This window comes from Aspergillus uvarum (assembly GCF_003184745.1).
Source record: "Aspergillus uvarum CBS 121591 unplaced genomic scaffold BO82scaffold_78, whole genome shotgun sequence".
In the NCBI taxonomy this organism is placed as follows: Eukaryota; Fungi; Ascomycota; class Eurotiomycetes; order Eurotiales; family Aspergillaceae; genus Aspergillus; species Aspergillus uvarum.
Window position 1 is genome coordinate 83,846 of NW_020291375.1, and position 18,248 is coordinate 102,093.

Here is an 18,248-nt window from a genome sequence, read left to right on the forward strand (position 1 = left end):
GTTACAGGTATTCTCTCCCTCAATGCTTCAGTGTCGGATGCCGCCGCTCGTAGAACAGCGAGCCTACAGAAACCACCACGCCCAACGCACTCAGCCCCACCCCCACATACCACGCATGGCGACACATGGCAAACAGATCCGTCTCATCGGTCGTGTAGCGCAGCACAGTGCCCGCAATCCCCAGCCCGATGCTCATCGCGTAGTTATTGGTAGTGAGCAGGAGACTGGCGGCAATGCCCTGGTGCTCGCGCGGCACGGCGGCGGAGAGCATCATCATGGCCGCTGGAAAGGACATGTCCATGCCCCAGGGGACGATGATGGCCGAGAAAAAGGTCTGCGTCCAGTAGGTCTGGTGGACGGGCATGGTGGCCACCAGCACGTTCGCGACCAAGAACGCCACCATGGCCAGGACCATGATCACCGGCACGCCGACCTTGTGAATCATCAGGCCTGTTGCGACAGAGGCCACGAACCCGGACACAGCGGAGGGGCTATTCTGCGCGGTGGCCAGCAGGGGCGAGACGTCGCGCAGCTTCTCAAGGAACTGCCACAGGTAGTACAGCCAGATGCTGAAGGAGGACCAGCCCAGGAAGATAGCTCCGAGCACGAAGACGATGTGCCAATTCAGGGCGCGGATTGGGACCAGCGGCCGCGTCGCTCGCTTCTCCACGACCACAAAGGCGCCGAGAGCGAGGCCGCCCAGAATCAACAGCACGTAGACGTAGGGGGTCGCCCAGCCCACCGTGGGGCCCTGGTTCCAGGCCACGTTCACCAGAATCAGTCCGGAGACCCCCAACAGGAAACCAGGCCAGTCCAGCCCGCCCATGTCGGGATTAGCTTTAGAGGGCGTTGGAGGGAGCGTGAAGACTGCAGCAGCAGCAAGCAGCAGACATGCGAACCCCATGGCGAAGTAGGCCCAGGCCCAGATGCCGAACTGGGCGGGGATGGCGGTAAACAGGGCGCCCAGCATGTAGCCCCCGGGGGCAAAGGCCCCGAACAGGCTGAAGACCATGCTCTTGCGCTTACCCAGGGGGTACGTGCGGCCGAGGATGGCCACCGCGTTGGGCAGCATCAGCGAGGCCCCCAGGCCCTGCAACGCCCGCGCAATGACAAACAGCTTGTCGGAGCTGCGCAGGAAGTAGCTGGCGCCGGCGACAAACGACCAGAGCGCGTAGATGGCAAGACCCCCGATCAAGATGGGCTTGGAGCCGTACATGTCGCCCAGCCGCCCGGCCACCAGGATGAACGTGCCCGTCGTGAGACTGAACGCGGCCAGGTACCAGCTGAGTTCGCCGTTGTCGGTGACATGGAAGTGATCGCCGATCATGTGCAGTACGGCAAGTCCCTGGCCCATGCCTGCTTGCGCGAGGATCTGGCAGGTGAGCAGAGTGCTGGTGAAGAGGACCTCTCGCCCCAGCGAAAAGGGAGGGCGTCCATCTTTGGGGGGAGAAGGAGGCAGTGGCAGGGTTTCGGCGTCAGAGGAAACCTCGCTGGGGAGAGGTTTTTCGGCCATGGAGTTGTGGTCTAACGATGTCATGGGGAGGCATCCAGACTGGTAGAATGAAGATCAGGAAGTAGATTAATCTAGGTTGGCCACAATCAAGAGAATAGAGTATAGAATAGAAATAATATTGTTTACGAGCAACGGGGGGGGCGGCGGGAAAAGGGCAAGAATGCGGGACCGGCGTTCGGGACCGGTATACGGGCACGGAATCTGCCCTCAACGCCGTATGACCGGACATTGGCACGAATCCTGCAACTGATATGACACTAATGCAAACTTTGCACACAGTGTAAGGCTAACTGCCTAGTCTCCGGACTTTCCCACCACTCATCATCATCGCCCCCTTCTTCAATCCCCTTAAACAGCCACCTTACACCACATCCCCGACCTCCGGCGCCGGCAACGCCTTGAACTGCAGCTTCTGCTGCTGGCCCTCCCCGCTGCTGGACGTCGTCGTCGTCTCGTCCGGAAACTCCAATCCGCGGAAGATGTGCTCAAAGTCCCACTCATTCCAGCGGACGAGGGGCCGGATGCCGGCGAATTTCCACTCGCCGTCAACCTTGCGGTAGTAGTGGGTGTTGGTCGCATGGCCGTGGCCGCGCTTGCTGACGGTGGTACGACTGGCGTCGGCGTAGCGCAGGTGAGCAGCGCGCAGCTGGTGGTGACCGATGACTTCGGTCTCGGAGACGCGCTCCCACCAGTGCGCCCCCAGCAGGTGCTGCGTCTTCACGCAGGGGTCGCCCAGGAAGCCCTCGGAGGAGATCATGGCCAGGAAGTCGTCGGCCTGCATCTCAGGCCAGAACCAGCGGTCGTCCATCACCAGGCGGTAGTCAATCTGGTTCTGAGTCAGTCGCGGGACAGACTGGTTTCAAGATACACGTACTCTGAGGGTTGGGGCAATGATGGCCCGAAGACGGTCCCAGTCCTGGTTTAGTGGTTAGCATCGATGGTTTGTAGGGAATGGGGGCTCGTACTTTGGCATCATAGCTGTCGCCCCAGTTGAAGGCGCATTTCTCCAGTTGGAGGTAGTCTAGCAATTAGGGCTTTAGTACACAACGACCATCGATCACAGTAACTGTAGCAAGTGATCAATCACATACCCTCGAAGGAGATGGATAGATTGTTCGCCGCCATGTTGATTTGGGATTAAGGTACCACTAGTATGCAAGTGTTTTTTTTCGAACTGTAGACCAGAAGAATGGTTTTATAGTATTGTAGTTCTCCTGTTCTATGTAAGGATTCTTCGGAATTCCAGTCAAGGTCCGCCAGGCATTTCCGATCCGTGGCAGGACTGCGGCGGACTGAACGGAGCCCTAATCCATACAACGCATGCCAGGAATGTTAGTGGCAGGACAGCAAAGCATTCTAAACTGTAAGGGGCAGCGTAGGAGCACTACACCATAGCATTCTGGAACATTTAACTAAGTACATTACAAACATCAGAGCGACAGTCTAATCAAACAATCAAAAAGCAGCTCAACCTAACTCAAACATAACAGCAGTAACGCATCTAGATCAAATACTCGCGTAGAAGCTCCGTCACCTTGTGACCCTCATCCAACCCAACCACCGTGCTAATAAATCCGTCCGGTCTTACGAGAGCCAAAGCCCCAACTCGCGGATCCACCCCCAGGAGACGGTGACCCGCCGCCTGCGGATCTTCGTAGACGCGGTACTTCCATTGCGGCAGCGGAGCCGGCAAGTTCTCCAGACGCACCTCATGGCGACTATCGGAGTGCACCAGGAACAGATCCACGATGCGATCGCGGTTCTGCGGGTTGGCGTAGAAGATATCCTCAAATCCCCAGGCCGGGTTGGCGGCCGCGTCGAAGCGCGAGACGGCTGACTCGGACGAGGCCAGGTAGTCCGTCAGCGGCGCCAGACGGCCGTCCTGGATGGCGGAGCCGACGAACGCGCACAGGTGGAAGCGGCCGTTGGACGGCAGGTCATTGAGCAGGTTGAGGTGCGTCCCGTCCAGGTGCCGGTAGACATTTACTGGATACAGGCGCTTGCCGGGGGTCAGCGGCTCGACGGCCAGATGGTCGATGACCAAGGGCTCCTCACAGGGCCGCGTCAAGGGCCCCGGCCGGTACTGCTGCCCGACGCCGGAGGTGAACCCCTGCGCCTTCTTGTAGGTGTCCTGGAACTGGGTGTCCTCGCGAAAGTCCTTGCGCGAGAAGAGGTGCGAGAACTGCACGTCGAAGTCGATGAGCTCCTGCGCCATCTGGCGGCGCTCCAGGGCGTAGGTCTCCAGTAAGCTCGGCTGGGCGCGCCCCTGCAGGACCAGCGCCAGCTTCCAGGTCAGATTGTAGGCGTCGGCGACGCTGGTGTTGAGCCCCTGCGCGGCCGATGTGCTGTGCGTGTGGCACGCATCGCCCAGGATGAACACCCGGCGCTGGTCCCAGAACTGGTCCACGATGCGCTGCTGCAGCCGGTACTGGCTGATCCAGAGGATCTGCTCGATCTCCATCGTGTAGCTGCCGGCCACGTCGCGCACGCGCTGTCGCAGCAGCGCCTCCAGGGCTGTGTCGTTGTACCGCGCGTAGCCGTTGGCTCCGTTGACCCCGTTGACCCCGTTGGTCTTGGGCGATGGCTGCTCGGCCACCCGGCGGAGATCCTCGTCGTTGAGCAAAGTGTATACGCGGTTGGTGTCCAGGGCGTTGGGGATCAGCATCATGCGGCCCTGGGCGGCGCGGATGGCGCAGCGGCGGCGCAGGTCGGGAAAGTCGCTCTGCAGCTGCACGTCGGCCACGCACCAGACCTCGTCCTGGCTGCCGTGCGTCTCCCAGTCGAAGCCCAGCAGCTGCCGGGTCTTGCTGCCGGCCCCGTCGGCGCCCAGGAGGTACTTGGTGCGGCAGGTCGAGACGACATTCGAGTGCCGGTGCTTGACCCGCACGTGCAGCGGATACTCAGCGTCGTCGTCGTTGTCGTCGACGTAGGCGAACTCGATCAACTCGACCGGTCGATCAACCTGACAGCCATGGCGCTGGAGCTCTTCGTCGAAGGCCCGCTCCGTCTCGCGCTGCGGCACGCTCAGAATCCACGGGTAGGGCGTCGTGGTCTGGATCTCCTGGCCGACGTAGGTACGCTCCAACTGACCGAGACCGTTGGGCGCCCAGAAGGCCATCTCGCTGACATGGTTGCCCCGCGTGTCGAGCTGATGACGGAGGTTGAGGGTTTGCAGGACCTCCTGCGTCCGGGGTTGGATTCCTGTTGGCGTTTGTAAGTCCGTTTGTTCTATTGGGAATGATTGAACACGAAGTAGAAGGAAGCACACCTCCTGCATGGCCAGTCTGAATGCGCTCAGGGCGCACGTCAATCACCCGGACGTCAACCTTGTAGCGAGCCAGCGTCAATGCGGCCATAAAGCCGGCAGGGCCTGCCCCGACGACCAAGACGTCGCATTTGCTATCAGCTGCCATCGTGTCTGGTTGGTAATGGTAAGAGAATCAACAAAGGTGGTGGAAGGTTGTGCACTGGGTTGTGAATGTGCCGTGGGTTGTAGTTATAGTTAGTCCAACCCGGTCCCGGGCAGGGTCATGCACATCTGACTGTATCGATCAATCTCACGCTCGACGGACATCGGCATCCGGCCTTGGTGAGGGGCTGTCCGATGTCCGACACTTCAGGCTTCAGGCTAGCCTCTGACAAGGGTCCCTTCTCCGATGTCTGCTGAGACGTTGTAGGGATCAGCACATCGAGCGTTGGAAGGTAGACCGCACAAGGAACAAGAATGGTCAGAGAGCACCGGTTCCAAGAGCTTGTTGCAATCTACTTTTTATGCCACTGTCTGTAGAAATTATGAGCAACTTAAGAGTAAAGGCACCGAATTCTTAAACTTGGAAACAATCCATTGACAATAGGCAATTTGTACGTGTCCGAGCATTTACATTCGTATCGTGCGCGACATTGAAGAAAGGCCATGTACACTTCTCTAAAAGCAGCAAAATCCCAAAACTAGAAAGCAAAACCGCACCAGCTACACTGTATCTCCCTTATGCACTGGAACCACCAGTCAACTTAATCACTTGGCCTATTCGCGTCAAAACATTAGCATTCGTTGGGTCCGACTCGATGAGGAAATACACACCGTTGATCCACTCGCCCTCTGCCGAGCTCAAAAAGGCAACCACCCGTGCGACATCGAGGGGCTTGCCTGTGCGGCCCAGCGGACACAGACTGGCAATGCCCTTGTCGATCTGCTCGATGGGCATGCCGGGGTAGCCATTGGGGGCGTAGTGCCACGAGTTCTCGAGGTACATATCGGTGTAGATGCCGCCGGGGGCGACGGCGTTGACGGTCATCTTCTTGGGGCCGCAGTCGGCGGCGAAGCTGCGGGTGAAGCCCTCGACGGCAGCCTTGGAGCCGGCGTATAGGGCGTGGTTCTTGACGCCGGTCATCTGGGCAGCGACGGAGGAGGTCAGGATCAGGCGGCCGCCGTGGCTGCCGTACTTGAGGGCGTGCTGGGCGACGAAGAACTGCGCCCGCGTGTTCAGCCCAAACACCTCGTCGTACAACTCCGCGGTCACGTCCTCCTCGGCGGAGAAGGCCTCCATCCCGGAGTTGGACATGACGATGTCGATCTTGCCAAAGTGCTCGATGGCCGCCTCGAACAGCCGCGTCACCTCAGCCGGCTGGGTCACGTCCGCCTGGATGGCGACGGCCCGAGGGTTGCCGGGGAGGGCTTCGATCTCGTCGACGACGCGCTGAGCAGCCGCCGCGGAGCGAGCGTAGTTGACCACGACTGAGGCCCCGTGGGAGGCGAGCTCTTTGGCGATGGCGGCGCCCAGGCCCCGGCCGGCACCGGTGACTAGGGCGACTTTGTCGGTGAGGTCGAAGGAGGTAGGCATTGTGGTTGGGTTCACGAAAAGATTGACGAAGAGATAATTTCCTGTCAAAGGTGTAGGTAAATGATACAGGGCGGCGTGGCAAGTCTGCAATTCATCTCGATATAAAGTATCGCATCCCTCCGATGGGAATCTCTCATGGCCGCCAAGCAGTCCGCGCGTATCTTCCGCATCGGACAATCAGCCAATCCCAGCAACATCCTTCTCCGAACCAATCCATGCCAGCCGCAAGGCTGCGAACATGGCAGATCAGGAATGGCCCCAAAGCGTTCAAACAAAATGGACCCAATCAGTTGCGAGGCAAATGAGTGCAGTCCGACATTTCATCCTGCATGCCTGCGTCGAGCGGACTCCACCGGCCATCGAGTCCGAAATCCTCCCCGACGTCAGCATCCATAAAAATACCTCCGCCAACAGTCAATAGCAACAGCACACGCAACATGTTCACTCCGTACTGCTTCATATCCCCGTTTTATCTTCTACAATCCTCCTCCAATGTCTCCCCGGCTCGACCCCACCACTCTCGATCTCTCCACCAAGAGCATCCCCGCGCGAGAGGCTCGGGGCACGTATCTGAGTTCAACAGTCATTCGAGCCCCCGCCACCGACGCATGGGACGCCGTGGTTAACACCGGCGCCTGGTCGACATGGAACACCTTCTGCCCGGGGGCCACCGTCCGCGAGCAGCCTGACCAGAGACAGTCGACGCGGCTGCACCTCGGAACTAAGATGACCATCCATCTCAACTGGAACCCCCGCGGACCCAAGACCAAGCCGGCCGATGTGGCCCTGGTGGTGACCGAGTTCGACCCGCCCAAGGACGGGCGTCAGACACCCGCCCGCATCGCGTGGGTGACCGATCCCTCGGGCAAGGGGTTACCCGCGTGGCTACTGTATGCGGAGCGGGTGCATGAGTTCCATGAATTTGTGGAGGAGGCGGCAGATGGGGAAACAAGAGGACAAGGAAATCAACGCGTCACGCAGGTGGTATCGTGGGAGTCACAGCGGGGGCCGCTGGCGTACGTGGTCAAGTGGTTCATGGGGAAGAAGTTCCGGGCGTGTCTGCAGGTGCAGGCTGAGGATTTGACGGCTTTCGTTGAAAACGGAGGCGAGACGAAGGTCGATCGATGAGAGAGAATGGCAAGATTGTTTTCTTTCCTCATGCTGTCCTGTTTTGTTAATCTTTCCTCATTGCTGAGGCTTCTAATGTAATTTCACACTGCCGGTCGGGTGGCATTCATAGATGCAGGTATATGGCTTCTTCTTTGAGTGTTGCCCTTTCTAAACATAATACTTTTAGATATTTGTAGATCAGATGCAAATCGAGGGAGCAAAGAAAAGAGAAAAGCGTCGAGTGAGACCTGTTGTGGTGTGTGTTTCAGAAAGAAGAAATGCGACGATGCGATGCGATGCGATGTTTGCCCGGTCGGCTTGTCGATAATATCATTGCCTGAGGCATTAAGGCATGCCGAATCTGGCCGATTTGTTGCTCCGTCTTGGAGAGTGTGGCTGCATCAGCCACAGAAGGTCTCATTAAGTTAACAAGTTACAACAGTGTGGTGCTTCGGCGAGATGGTAGCGACCTAGACGTAAGAGGAGCCCTTCAACCACTTTCACTGGGTAAATTGAGGCGGTGATTTAGACCGAAACAAGTATCTCGAATATGGGAGCGAGATATATAAAAAATAGAGTATCGAGCTCACATCTCAAGGTTCCCAACGCAGATTTCATAAAAAAAAAAAAAAAAAAAAAAAAAAAAAACCATCCAATGAACCAGTAATCTCCCGGTCGCGTTTACCGAGTCATTCCATCGGAAAGATCTTTAGCCTCTGCCAGAGGTGTGAATAGCGATACTCATCATTCAGTCGTCACTTGACGTCGAGGCGGCGCTCAGTACAACTCATCATCAGGTATCAGAAAGTTCACACTTGTGGCTCGGCTCATGGCGCGTAAGATGTATTCTTATGCCTGGGGAAGGGGTAATGGATCCATTGGCAAACATACACAGCAAAACTCCACCGTAAAAATGGTGCGGTGAATGAGATAAAGTCCATGAGGCTGTGGGGGTGGCGCTGGGCTGGGCGGGCTGATCCGCCCTCGGCCCGGGCATATGGAGGTCCAAGGTCCTACCGGATATGAACTCAGGGCTTCTTGGCTGACATACTTCCTCCTGATCTTATGACCTCTGCTTTTCTTGGCTGTATTGAGTTGGCTGCTGGTGTTGTTCTGATTGGTTCGTTCGTTCTGACTTGCGACATAAGTTGTAGCAATGGGCCTCTTTCCAGCGGCTCTAAATTAATGCCGTGAGAGCCAGCCGGGCGATCTGTCCATCATCCAACGGATCGCGGATAGCATGCGCTCAAGTGTGTACCTGACATGCCCAACAATCAATCATAATGACGTCGGAAGGCCACACGCCGAGAGGGCGTGGCAGTGTTGTGTTGTTGCCCTGAATGACTCGTGGGCGCACAGCTTGGCGCCAATGCGGCACCAGCATCGATACTTGACTCGTATACACAGGGCTTCAACCGCCGCATAAAAGGCCTCCACCACGCATGGCACATGGCTCCCTGTTTGAAGGAACAGCATCCATCGCAGACCTATCTCCGACTCATCCAAAGCTACAAACATGCAATCACTTCAAGTTATCACCCTCCTCTCCTTCCTCCTCTCCCCATTGACGTCCGCCCAATCCTCCAACCAGGCCAACTGCACCGTCTTCAACTGGGACCACAATGAGGCCTACCTGAAAACCTACCCTCCCCAACGCGTCTCCGGCGCGGAGACCTGCTCCAGCAACAAAAACCTGACCTGCGCCCTCACGGCCGCCGGCGACGCAAGCTACACCGCCCGCACCAACCTCACCAGCCTGTCTGCCACGGCCTTTGCAACGGTCGTCGACGAGACGGTCGGCAACGCGACGCTGACGGAGGAATTCAGCGACTCTACCGTGGGCGCGATCGACGGCACACGCGTGCTCCGCCCGGGCCAGTCGGCCTACCTGAACTTCACGGCCTACCAGTATTGCTACACGGGGACGGTGGAGGGCTGCACGGCCGGGGTGACGAATCAGACGGCGGTAGAAGCGTGCGCTCCGCTGTATCATGCCAGTGCGGATGATTCGGTGGTGCTGGATGGGTTCTATACGGTGGTGAATGTGAGTCAGGCGCAGGTGGGGCAGTTGAAGGACCCGTATGAGAACCAGCAGCGTGGGGATGGTGCGGCGGTCGGGGTGGGCAGGGCAGGGTGGGTTGTCATGGTGGTTGGGATGGTGGGAGCTTTGATGGTTTAGACGCGGTTCAGGAGATGCGTTTGCTGGCTTATAGTGTGTTGATGGTGATTTGCTCAAGGTCAGATGGGAATGCCATTGTATTTGTCGATGCTTGGACACCGTAGCATGATGAGCTGTCTTACAAGATGCCAAGTTCCCTCGAGCCGATATTCTCCTCTCTAAGCTGTGCGAGCACCGTTGCCAGTCAATTGATGGGCTGTCGGTCTGCCCAGCAGTCTTCAAACCCGAGTATGAGAGTCTTGACGCATCTTTCCTGTGCAAACAAGGCTTGAGAACAAGCGGATTAGAAGATGAACAAGCATGACATGAAGAAGTATGCTATTCTGACGCTAACATACCCATTTAGTGAGCCGGTCCGGTCAGGCGCACTAATTCGATCTCCAGCTCGATCTCGATTTCGATGCAGTACAGACCATACTCGAAGTAACCCCAGCACTGCCTCTCCTTCGCCCAGACCAACCCTCTCGGTGAACGCTGGGCCCTACCTGGTTGTTAAAAGAATGTACGAACTGCCTTGTGGTGGCCAACGCCAGATCGCTTGACTGCGATAACCCAAGTCACGCAATCAGAAACACGGCCCAGAAGGGGTGGGCTGTGAAACCCAAGCCGCAGCAGCAGACAGGGTCAATGAAGCAGAAAAAGAAAAAGAAATAAAAAAAAAAAAAAAAAAAGGATAAAAGGGGCACTGCTTTTCGGCATAGACAGAACAAGCATCAAGGTACATAGAGTGCATGAAACATGACGACTAGAACCTCTGCATCGCGACGCCAGTTTGTGAGGGTTTCAAAGGGGAGCAGCCTCAATACCTCTATTGTGCATACAGTACTGTCACTCGAATGCTGCTCAACCAAGGCCCATCAATGCCTGAATTTCTACGAAGTTTTATCTTATGAATTTTGAAACCTCATGTGATACAATTCTCAGCGATCGCCAATTTGCCATCTATACTAGAAGCGTTCAAGGCTCAGTCACTCTCTTGCTCACTGGGCAACTTCATTGTGATCATTGGTGGCTCTTCCCAGAAGCGCTTGAATAGCTCACCAAAGACCTCAAACGCCGGACGTGCATATGTCTTGCCGTGGTGACAACCAACCATGACCGCGAACACGGACATACTGCCCATATCCACAATCCATGCTCCGCTATCGACGGGGTGGCCCGGCATCGACAGGGTATACATCCGGCCGACGGGCGGCATGTCGATCACGGTGAGCTTGCGACTCTGACGCCGAAGCGGACGGTGATTGATTGCAACCCGCAAGCGACCCGCTGGGACACTGCACTTCGAAATCGACTGCAGCGAGGTGGTGTCCACGTTGAGAAACAGCTCCTGGTCATCCAGACGGACCAGAGCCCAATTCCCTTTCAGATGCCAGAACCTCGGGTCTGCTGCAAAGAGACCCGGTAGGTCAGGGACCGCCCCAATCCGCCTGTCGGTCTGGTAACCATAGGCCTCAAATGCGAAGAATGGGCACGTACGCATCTTGCTCGAGTGGAGCGGGGAGTGCCCGGCCTCCTCGTAACTGGAGATGGGCGCCCACAGGCCTTCCTCGGCCTCCTCCTCGGCCACCGGAGTCTTCTGCTCGATGAACATGACCTGCTGGTCTGGGTCCGCGAGGAATGGGCGAAGGACTGTCAACCCGTAAAAGGTCCCATACAGAGAGATGATCCCCCCGATGGTGGCTTCTCGCCGTGGATCTCCTTTTTCGCCAACGTAGAATCGAGATCCGCAGATTCGGGAAGCCATTATTACAAAGTGGGAGCCTGGTATAAGGATTGGGGGTTGAAATCAACCGGTCATTCTCTTGGGGTCGCTGGTATTTAACCTCCCCGTCCAGCTGCAGATTCTGCGCTGTCTCTTTGCGTTTCTTTATACTGATGGACACAATCTCGCGTTCCGTCTGAGACAACCCATTATATCAATGTCGACACCTCCCGCTCCCATTCTTTGAAGCCTTGCATTGTCGCCTTTTACTGCTTTCAGGTCTATGTTTTGCTTGATCAATGTTTTTTTGTATTATCTGCGAGCCGAGGACCCCTACAACTGTTGAGTTCAGGGCTCTGCACCACTGGCTGTTCGCTCCCTGGTTTTATTCGCAGTACTGAAACTTGCAGCCAACCTCTCAATGCAAACTTCTGGAAGCGATCCACCGGCACAGGTGCTTTGAATAAAACTATCCATATCCTTAAGCCCAATCGTACCCTAAACCAGTGCTTTTGAATCTCATAGAAACAGAACCGAACCATACTTTTGGTACCAAACTGTCGTCACCAACCATCGACAGTCTAATGCTCTTCTAGATCACCGCACTGCGTTTCATAAAGCCCACAATGCGCCCAAACATGTCTACGGGGTTGGAATACATAGGGAAATGGCCACTCTGGGGGATCTCCGCCAGGGCGACCCCATGCTCGCGCAAAGTGCCCAGATACGACAGGTCGCGGTTCAGCTCGCCGTACATGAACATGCGCGGGCACGGAAGCGCCAGAAACCGGTCCATCAGATCGCCGTCATCGGACAGCTCCGTCATGGACCGGAAGATGGGCTCGATGGCGGCGGGCCGGACGCGCGCGGCCAGCGTCGACGCATACAGGGCCGTCGAGTAGGCCGGGCTGCCGCGCGTGCGCTCGATGAACAGCTCCAAGAACTCCTCCGGGGTGGACCCCGGGTGGGTGAAGATCTGGCGGCTGAGGAAGCAATCCTCCGGGGCCAGGTTGCCCTTAATATTCACGAAGCTGAGGATGCGGTCCGGGCGGCGATCGGCCAGCATCATGGCTGTGAGCCCGCCCATCGAGTGGCCGATCAGATGGACGTGGTCGACGCCGTAGTGGTGCAGCACGGCCTCCGCGGTGGCAACCATGAAGGCGATGGTGGCGGCGGTCGGGTCGGCGGTCTCGGTCGCGCCGCAGCCGGGCGCGTCGTAGGCGATGAACGTGTGGTCTTTCAGCGGTCGCTGGAAGATCAGATCGTGCAGCTCCTCTTTGCATGAGCCGAAGCCGTGCAGCCACAGGATGGCGGGTTGCGGGCCCCGGCGGATCAGTGCGGATATCTGCAGCGGGTTCCCCTCCACGGTGATCGGCAGAGTCTCGTAGTCGGGGGTCTCGGGATTCATTGGGCTGGAGGTTCTCTGTGTTTTGCTTTCTGAAAAGAAATGCTGTGGGAGAATTCTATGCCGTATAACCAATATCCGGTGGTGTAGATGGCAGCCTCGACTCCAACTATTGCTGCCGACTAACAGTCCAACGCTCGTGGGCCGATGGCGATCATTCCGTATTCAGCAGATAGCTCTGCAAGTGGTACAATAAAGACCCATGGCTCGATAGCATGAGTTGCATGCGAATAGTATGAGAATCATGGCGATTATTGAACTAGTTAACGTAGTTGACCAAAAGGCAAATAGCGTCAAGGAACCGGTTTTAGGAGGGATCTTCTGGCTGTAGAGGGTCACGTGGGACCTTCCCCCGTCACGTGAGATGGGGATGATCTCATCCCCTCATTCTCTCTTGCTCTCCTTCTCTCCTTCTCTCTCTCGCTCTGTCTCTCCCCATTTCCAAGATTTCCCCTTCACCATCCGTGGTAACACACCCTCCAAACAAGGCTGAGGCTGTTGCACTTCTCGGAGGGCTGCCGAACAAGCCAAGAAGTAATCGGACCCTGATGAGCTCGCTAGTTACGAAACTACGGACTCTGGATGGAGTGCGCGACCCACCGGTTCCTTGTGCATCAGTCAATCATCCGCGCGTCCCGATCTTCCGATGATGTTCCATGAAGCAATGGGCTGTGGATCCAAGGGCCCTGATGGCGTCACTGCCCGCACTTTGACTCTGACAATGCGGTCTCGCGACCTGCACGTTTTTTTCTTCTCCTTCTCCGTTCATTTGCTTTAATCCCTCTCCCAAGTTATCCTTCTCTCTTCCATTTCTTGCTTTTCCTTCTTTGCTGATCAGTCATATGACTGCTGTCACCCACTATCGACACTCTCCTCAACCCTTTCGATCTCCATCCCTCCTCACCCCTGCATGGTCTGCCCCGTCTGCCTCTGCCAGCACCCATGCCGTCCCACAATGGCTCAACAGCTAGTGACTGGCCTGAGGATCGGCTCGCCCACGACGAGCCCTCTTCCAGCGGCCATCATCGCTCCAATCGACGCGCCCACTACCATGAAAAGGGTCTGAATACCGGGGTCCGGATTATGGGTGCGCGTTCCAAGACCCCGTGCTGCATCACAATAGCTAACAGTCACCTCTCATCCAGACGATGGCCGTCTCGATATTAAATTCCGCGACCGCAAGCCCTGGGTCACCAAGATCCTGCAACACCTCCAGTCCCAACCACCCGAACTCGAGAAAGGCAAGAACAATTTCTGTATAAATGCAGACGATTGGGACGAGGAACACCAAAGCCCCCTCAAGCTCAACATCGTCATTCAAGTCGTCGGCTCCCGCGGAGACGTGCAACCGTTCATCGCGCTGGGCAAGGTGCTCAAGTCCCACGGCCATCGCGTCCGCCTCGCGACCCATTTGGCCTTTCGAGAAGTCATTGAGGACGAAGGGCTCGAGTTCTTCAGCATCGGAGGGGATCCCGCCGAGCTGATGGCGTTCATGGTCAAGAACCCCGGGTTGATGCCGCATATGAGTACGATACGAAGCGGGGCGATCCGACGGCGACGGCGGGAAATGAAGACGATCTTCTCGGGGTGCTGGCGGTCGTGCTGGGAGACTGGCGACGGGACGGGCATGCACCACATCCCCGATGATCCGTGGAGCGAGACCGGTGACTACAGGACCAAGCCGTTTGTGGCCGATGCGATCATCGCCAACCCGCCCAGCTTTGCGCACTTGAGTTGTGCGGAGAAACTGGGTATCCCACTAAACATGATGTTCACGTAGGTGCTTACAAGGCCCCACGCTTGGACTTGGTTTGTGGCTGACAACGTGAATAGAATGCCATGGTCGGCCACGCAGGCATTTCCCCATCCGCTGGCCACGGTGCGGTCGCAAAACACCAAGCCGTCCGCGGCGAACTTTGCGTCATATGCGATCGTTGAAATCATGATGTGGGAGGGTCTGGGAGACCTGATCAACAAGTTTCGCAAGCGCGAGCTGGGTCTGGATCCGTTGGATGCCATCCGTGCGCCGAGCATAGCTCATCAATTGCGAATCCCATACACATATCTATGGTGAGGGACAATATCTCCTTCTATAACGATTCTCATTGACAGTTCTAGGTCGCCGGCTCTCCTTCCCAAGCCATCAGACTGGGCCGAAAACATCGATGTGGTAGGTTTCTCGTTTCTTTCTTCAGGGTCCGACTACAAGCCTCCCGACGACCTCGCCGCCTTCCTCAAAGCCGGACCTCCTCCTATCTATATCGGGTTTGGATCCATCGTCGTCGACAACCCAGGCGCATTGACCAGGATCGTCTTCGAGGCCATCAAGGCGAGCGGTCAACGGGCCATTGTGAACAAGGGTTGGGGGAATCTCGGGGCCGACGAAAAGGACATTCCCGACAACATCCTGATGATCAGCAAGGCTCCACACGACTGGCTATTCCAGCACGTCTCCTGCGTGGTGCACCACGGTGGGGCCGGCACTACCGCCGCCGGCCTTGTGCTGGGGTGTCCCACCGTGATCATCCCCTTCTTCGGCGATCAGCCCTTCTGGGGCTCCATCGTCGCTCGTGCGGGTGCGGGTCCACGGCCGATTCCGCACAAGCAGTTGACGACGGAGAAACTCACGAAGGCAATTAAGACGGCCCTGGAGCCCTCCACCAAAGAAAAGGCCAAGGAACTCGGCGAGCAGATGCGCACGGAACAAGGGGTGCGAAATGCGGCCATAAGCTTCTATCAACACCTGGACTTGCAGAGTCTGCAGTGCTCGATCTGTCCCCATCTCCCGGCCGTATGGTGGGTCCGGCATTCTCATATCAAACTCAGCACATTCGCCGCGGCAGTGTTGGTCGAGACGGGGCTGATCGACCCACGGAATGTGGTCTTGTGAGTTGTCATGTACCACGTTTGCAAGCAACTCACGCTAAACTCCACCAGATACCGATCGATCGAATACGATACGAACCGTGACCCTCGCGGGCCTCTGACCGCCGGCGCGGAGGTTCTCTACGGCATTGTCTCCGGGTTCGTCAGCGGCATCGCCGACGTCCCCAGTGGCGTAGCAACGATATTCTCCATATCCCGGGAGGAACGGCACCGTCGCCGGAAGGAATGGAAGCACGTGCGCGAGCTCCAACAGCGGGACGGTGCGTCGTCCCTCTACCGGCGCACGAAGACCTCTCTGGATTCAGGGGTGGGGGATGAGGGCAGTCAACCGAGTCAACGCGACCTCCAGAGAATGCGCGCGCAAGCCACCGAGCCCGCCAGCACTGCCAGCCACTCCCGTTCGTCATCCGACGAGTCCGACGAGGCCTACGTCTCCGCCGAGGAAGGCAACCTCAGCGACAGCAACAGCGAGTCGAGTCGCTCCGATCAAGGCGAAGAGGCCAGTCCCCGGACGAGTTCCGGCAGCTCCCAGACCACATTAGAACCGGACACGGACCCGGTGATCGGCGAGGAGCTCGACCTGGAGCGGACAATTACCCGGCTCCGCACGCGCGAGGAGTCCGGCGCGAAGGAGGTCTTCGCGGAAGCCACCTACCACGCCGGGAAGATGGCCAAACACATCCTTAACTGGGCGATCATGATCCCCACCGACGTGACACTGAGTTTGTCGAAGGGGTTCCACAATGCCCCGAAGCTGTACCGCGATTCAACCGTGGAGAAAACGCCCAAGGTGCTGGGTGTGAGGAGTGGGTTTCGCGCGGCAGGCACGGTAAGTTCTCCCCGTTGGAGCAAGACAGAGTCTGGTGGCTGACAGCATGAGCAGGAATTCACCCATGGCCTCTACCACGGAGTGACCGGCTTGATCACCCAACCGATGCTCGGCATGGAGAAATCTGGCGGCGGCGGCTTCGTCAAGGGAATTGGCAAGGGGGTGGGCGGGGTGTTCTTCAAACCTACTGCCGGTAAGTTGGTTTGCTCCTGTACAATTGTCGTTCGGGTTCAATGTGCTGATCGAGAGCGGTAGGCATTTGGGGCCTGGCAGGCTACCCGCTGGACGGGATCCATAAGAGCCTGCGGAACTCCCTGGCCAAGAGCAAGACGAAGGAGATCCTCACCTCGCGGATCAATCAGGGCATCGAGGAGATGAGTGCCGCGACGCCGCAGCAGCGGGCGGAGGTCATCCAGCGGTGGAATCAGTTGGTGAAGGCAGAAGGGGGTGCTGGGGCGGATAGTGGTAGTGGAGATTCGCATTCATGATGATGACGCGGATGAGCAAGGGAACTAGAAAGAACCTAATCAGATTTATAATACTGTACAGTACAAAGACTCGGACCATGAGACATGAAGATCAAGAGCTACGAATGACACAACTAACTTGCTTTCTTTATCCGAATCTAGGGTATGTACTTGGCAAATAGGGGGTGCGGTAGTAGGATGCGGTCGTAGCACTACCATAATATTGGTTTGGCTGTACGGTACCCCTACATTTATACTGGTGCGCCTTGCTTATTATCTCACCGAGATGGCTCTAGCTGATTTTGAGGAGGTAAACTACTTCTGAGAAGACCAACTTATGATTCGAATTGGTAAGCCTTGCCCAATCTGCCAATTAATCTATACGAAAAGCACTGACTGTTGTTGATGGATGATGTCTTATCTGGGACACGGGAGACCTCGACATGGCTTACTCCTCTTCATCCACTTTCAGCGGTCCATCGCCGAACGCATCCTCAACCATGCCAGTCCCACATGAACCCTAACACCCCCAACCGAAGACCACAGCAGACAACAGCCTAGTCTACAAACCGCGGCGCCGAACGCAACGCATCCGGAAACCGCGCAAACCGCTGACCGGTCTCCAGCAGCGTCCGCGCCAGCGCCGCAGCCCCCTTACCATCCAACACAACGCCGGAAGCAAGAACCTGGATCTTCAGCTCGCCGCCGCCGACCGTAATGCACCGGACGAGCATCTGACCCGGCAGGCAGATGCGGAGGTCGGCGGACCGAAACGCCGTGTCTGCGCCGTCGAACGCAAGCGGCGGATAGTCCTCCCGGGGCAGGTGGTTGACGATGCACCCGAAGCGCGTGCCGGGGGCCCAATCCGTGCTGCAGGCGGTGAACTCGTCTAGGTCTAGCACGCTGTAGCGCGCGATCCGCACGTACTGCTCGTGCAGCGCGTGGCAGAGCTCCCGCGCCGTCCACGGTTGCCCGGCCTCCGACGGCGGCGGCAGCGGCAGCTGCACGCGCACTGGGTTGATGTTGATACATGGTCCTAGGATGGTCGTTGCGTCCTGCACCGGATTGGCGCGCGTGTCCATCACCAGGCCGAAGGTGATGTCGTTGCTTTGGATGTGTTGGGATAGTGTGAAGGCTAGCGCTGCGTTCATTAGGGTGGGGAGGGTGATGCCCGGTAGGGTGTGGGGGAGTGCGCCGGTTGCGGTTTCTTGGGTGTCTGTGGTGCTGCTGCTGTCCTCCGGGGCAGTGGTTGTGCCGGTCAGAGTTGTCATCCTGGAGCCTCGGAGGTAGTGTCTCCAGAAGGTGAAGGCCGC

At 57.3% G+C, this 18,248-nt stretch overlaps 10 protein-coding genes across 10 annotated transcripts; 3 read left to right on the forward strand and 7 right to left on the reverse strand.

Moving 5' to 3' along the window:
- Window positions 1–19: 19 nt before the first annotated feature.
- BO82DRAFT_295395 (MFS transporter) lies at window positions 20–1,513 on the reverse strand (the record flags this gene model as incomplete). Its single annotated transcript, XM_025631862.1, has 1 exon — window positions 20–1,513. One exon carries the CDS (start codon window positions 1,511–1,513, stop codon window positions 20–22), a length of 1,494 nt encoding a protein of 497 aa, XP_025486970.1.
- A 361-nt stretch (window positions 1,514–1,874) lies between these two features.
- Window positions 1,875–2,638, reverse strand: arp1 (scytalone dehydratase arp1; the record flags this gene model as incomplete). Its single annotated transcript, XM_025637634.1, has 4 exons — window positions 1,875–2,339; window positions 2,388–2,429; window positions 2,479–2,534; window positions 2,605–2,638. The coding sequence occupies 4 exons, from the start codon at window positions 2,636–2,638 to the stop codon at window positions 1,875–1,877; spliced, it is 597 nt and encodes a 198-aa protein (XP_025486971.1).
- Window positions 2,639–2,881: 243 nt separating this feature from the next.
- BO82DRAFT_346334 (uncharacterized protein) lies at window positions 2,882–4,973 on the reverse strand. Its single transcript, XM_025633750.1, has 2 exons — window positions 4,782–4,973; window positions 2,882–4,714 (listed from the first exon to the last, which is right to left on the reverse strand). Exons 1-2 carry the CDS (start codon window positions 4,924–4,926, stop codon window positions 3,015–3,017), a joined length of 1,845 nt encoding a protein of 614 aa, XP_025486972.1. The 5' UTR covers window positions 4,927–4,973; the 3' UTR covers window positions 2,882–3,014.
- A 305-nt stretch (window positions 4,974–5,278) lies between these two features.
- On the reverse strand, window positions 5,279–6,436 carry BO82DRAFT_194894 (putative versicolorin reductase). Its single transcript, XM_025630551.1, has 2 exons — window positions 5,595–6,436; window positions 5,279–5,537 (listed from the first exon to the last, which is right to left on the reverse strand). Exons 1-2 carry the CDS (start codon window positions 6,352–6,354, stop codon window positions 5,500–5,502), a joined length of 798 nt encoding a protein of 265 aa, XP_025486973.1. The 5' UTR covers window positions 6,355–6,436; the 3' UTR covers window positions 5,279–5,499.
- Window positions 6,437–6,789: 353 nt separating this feature from the next.
- BO82DRAFT_358821 (SRPBCC domain-containing protein) lies at window positions 6,790–7,729 on the forward strand. Its single transcript, XM_025636401.1, has one exon. It carries the CDS (start codon window positions 6,847–6,849, stop codon window positions 7,480–7,482), a length of 636 nt encoding a protein of 211 aa, XP_025486974.1. The 5' UTR covers window positions 6,790–6,846; the 3' UTR covers window positions 7,483–7,729.
- Window positions 7,730–8,660: 931 nt separating this feature from the next.
- Window positions 8,661–10,148, forward strand: BO82DRAFT_436371 (uncharacterized protein). The gene is made up of 2 exons (XM_025641107.1): window positions 8,661–9,569; window positions 9,990–10,148. Exons 1-2 carry the CDS (start codon window positions 8,981–8,983, stop codon window positions 10,013–10,015), a joined length of 615 nt encoding a protein of 204 aa, XP_025486975.1. The 5' UTR covers window positions 8,661–8,980; the 3' UTR covers window positions 10,016–10,148.
- A 214-nt stretch (window positions 10,149–10,362) lies between these two features.
- On the reverse strand, window positions 10,363–11,703 carry BO82DRAFT_194908 (NAD(P)-binding protein). The gene has a single exon (XM_025630552.1). The coding sequence runs from the start codon at window positions 11,388–11,390 to the stop codon at window positions 10,608–10,610; it is 783 nt and encodes a 260-aa protein (XP_025486976.1). The 5' UTR covers window positions 11,391–11,703; the 3' UTR covers window positions 10,363–10,607.
- On the reverse strand, window positions 11,636–13,016 carry BO82DRAFT_436373 (alpha/beta fold hydrolase). The gene has a single exon (XM_025641108.1). The coding sequence runs from the start codon at window positions 12,754–12,756 to the stop codon at window positions 11,941–11,943; it is 816 nt and encodes a 271-aa protein (XP_025486977.1). The 5' UTR covers window positions 12,757–13,016; the 3' UTR covers window positions 11,636–11,940.
- Window positions 13,017–13,695: 679 nt separating this feature from the next.
- Window positions 13,696–16,956, forward strand: BO82DRAFT_295375 (putative UDP-glucose,sterol transferase; the record flags this gene model as incomplete). The annotated part of the gene is made up of 8 exons (XM_025631861.1): window positions 13,696–13,840; window positions 13,899–14,529; window positions 14,587–14,823; window positions 14,872–15,639; window positions 15,691–15,781; window positions 16,307–16,468; window positions 16,523–16,661; window positions 16,724–16,956. The coding sequence occupies 8 exons, from the start codon at window positions 13,696–13,698 to the stop codon at window positions 16,954–16,956; spliced, it is 2,406 nt and encodes an 801-aa protein (XP_025486978.1).
- Window positions 16,957–17,247: 291 nt separating this feature from the next.
- On the reverse strand, window positions 17,248–18,081 carry BO82DRAFT_358824 (uncharacterized protein; the record flags this gene model as incomplete). Its single annotated transcript, XM_025636402.1, has 1 exon — window positions 17,248–18,081. A coding segment is annotated over exon 1 (520 nt), but the record flags the coding sequence as incomplete, so codon positions are not given.
- Between the last annotated feature and the right edge of the window lie 167 nt (window positions 18,082–18,248).

Excerpts from the sequence above, each read along its gene's own strand:
- BO82DRAFT_346334 (XM_025633750.1), bottom strand. The coding sequence starts at position 4,926 with ATGGCAGCTGATAGCAAATGCGACGTCTTGGTCGTCGGGGCAGGCCCT. Across the intron at positions 4,715-4,781 it reads TCAGACTGGCCATGCAGGAG|GAATCCAACCCCGGACGCAG; the intron begins GTGTGCTTCCTT and ends AAACGCCAACAG.
- BO82DRAFT_194894 (XM_025630551.1), bottom strand. The coding sequence starts at position 6,354 with ATGCCTACCTCCTTCGACCTCACCGACAAAGTCGCCCTAGTCACCGGT. Across the intron at positions 5,538-5,594 it reads AGAGGGCGAGTGGATCAACG|GCCAAGTGATTAAGTTGACT; the intron begins GTGTGTATTTCC and ends TGACGCGAATAG.
- BO82DRAFT_358821 (XM_025636401.1), top strand. The coding sequence starts at position 6,847 with ATGTCTCCCCGGCTCGACCCCACCACTCTCGATCTCTCCACCAAGAGC.
- BO82DRAFT_436371 (XM_025641107.1), top strand. The coding sequence starts at position 8,981 with ATGCAATCACTTCAAGTTATCACCCTCCTCTCCTTCCTCCTCTCCCCA. Across the intron at positions 9,570-9,989 it reads GAACCAGCAGCGTGGGGATG|TGAGCCGGTCCGGTCAGGCG; the intron begins GTGCGGCGGTCG and ends ATACCCATTTAG.
- BO82DRAFT_194908 (XM_025630552.1), bottom strand. The coding sequence starts at position 11,390 with ATGGCTTCCCGAATCTGCGGATCTCGATTCTACGTTGGCGAAAAAGGA.
- BO82DRAFT_436373 (XM_025641108.1), bottom strand. The coding sequence starts at position 12,756 with ATGAATCCCGAGACCCCCGACTACGAGACTCTGCCGATCACCGTGGAG.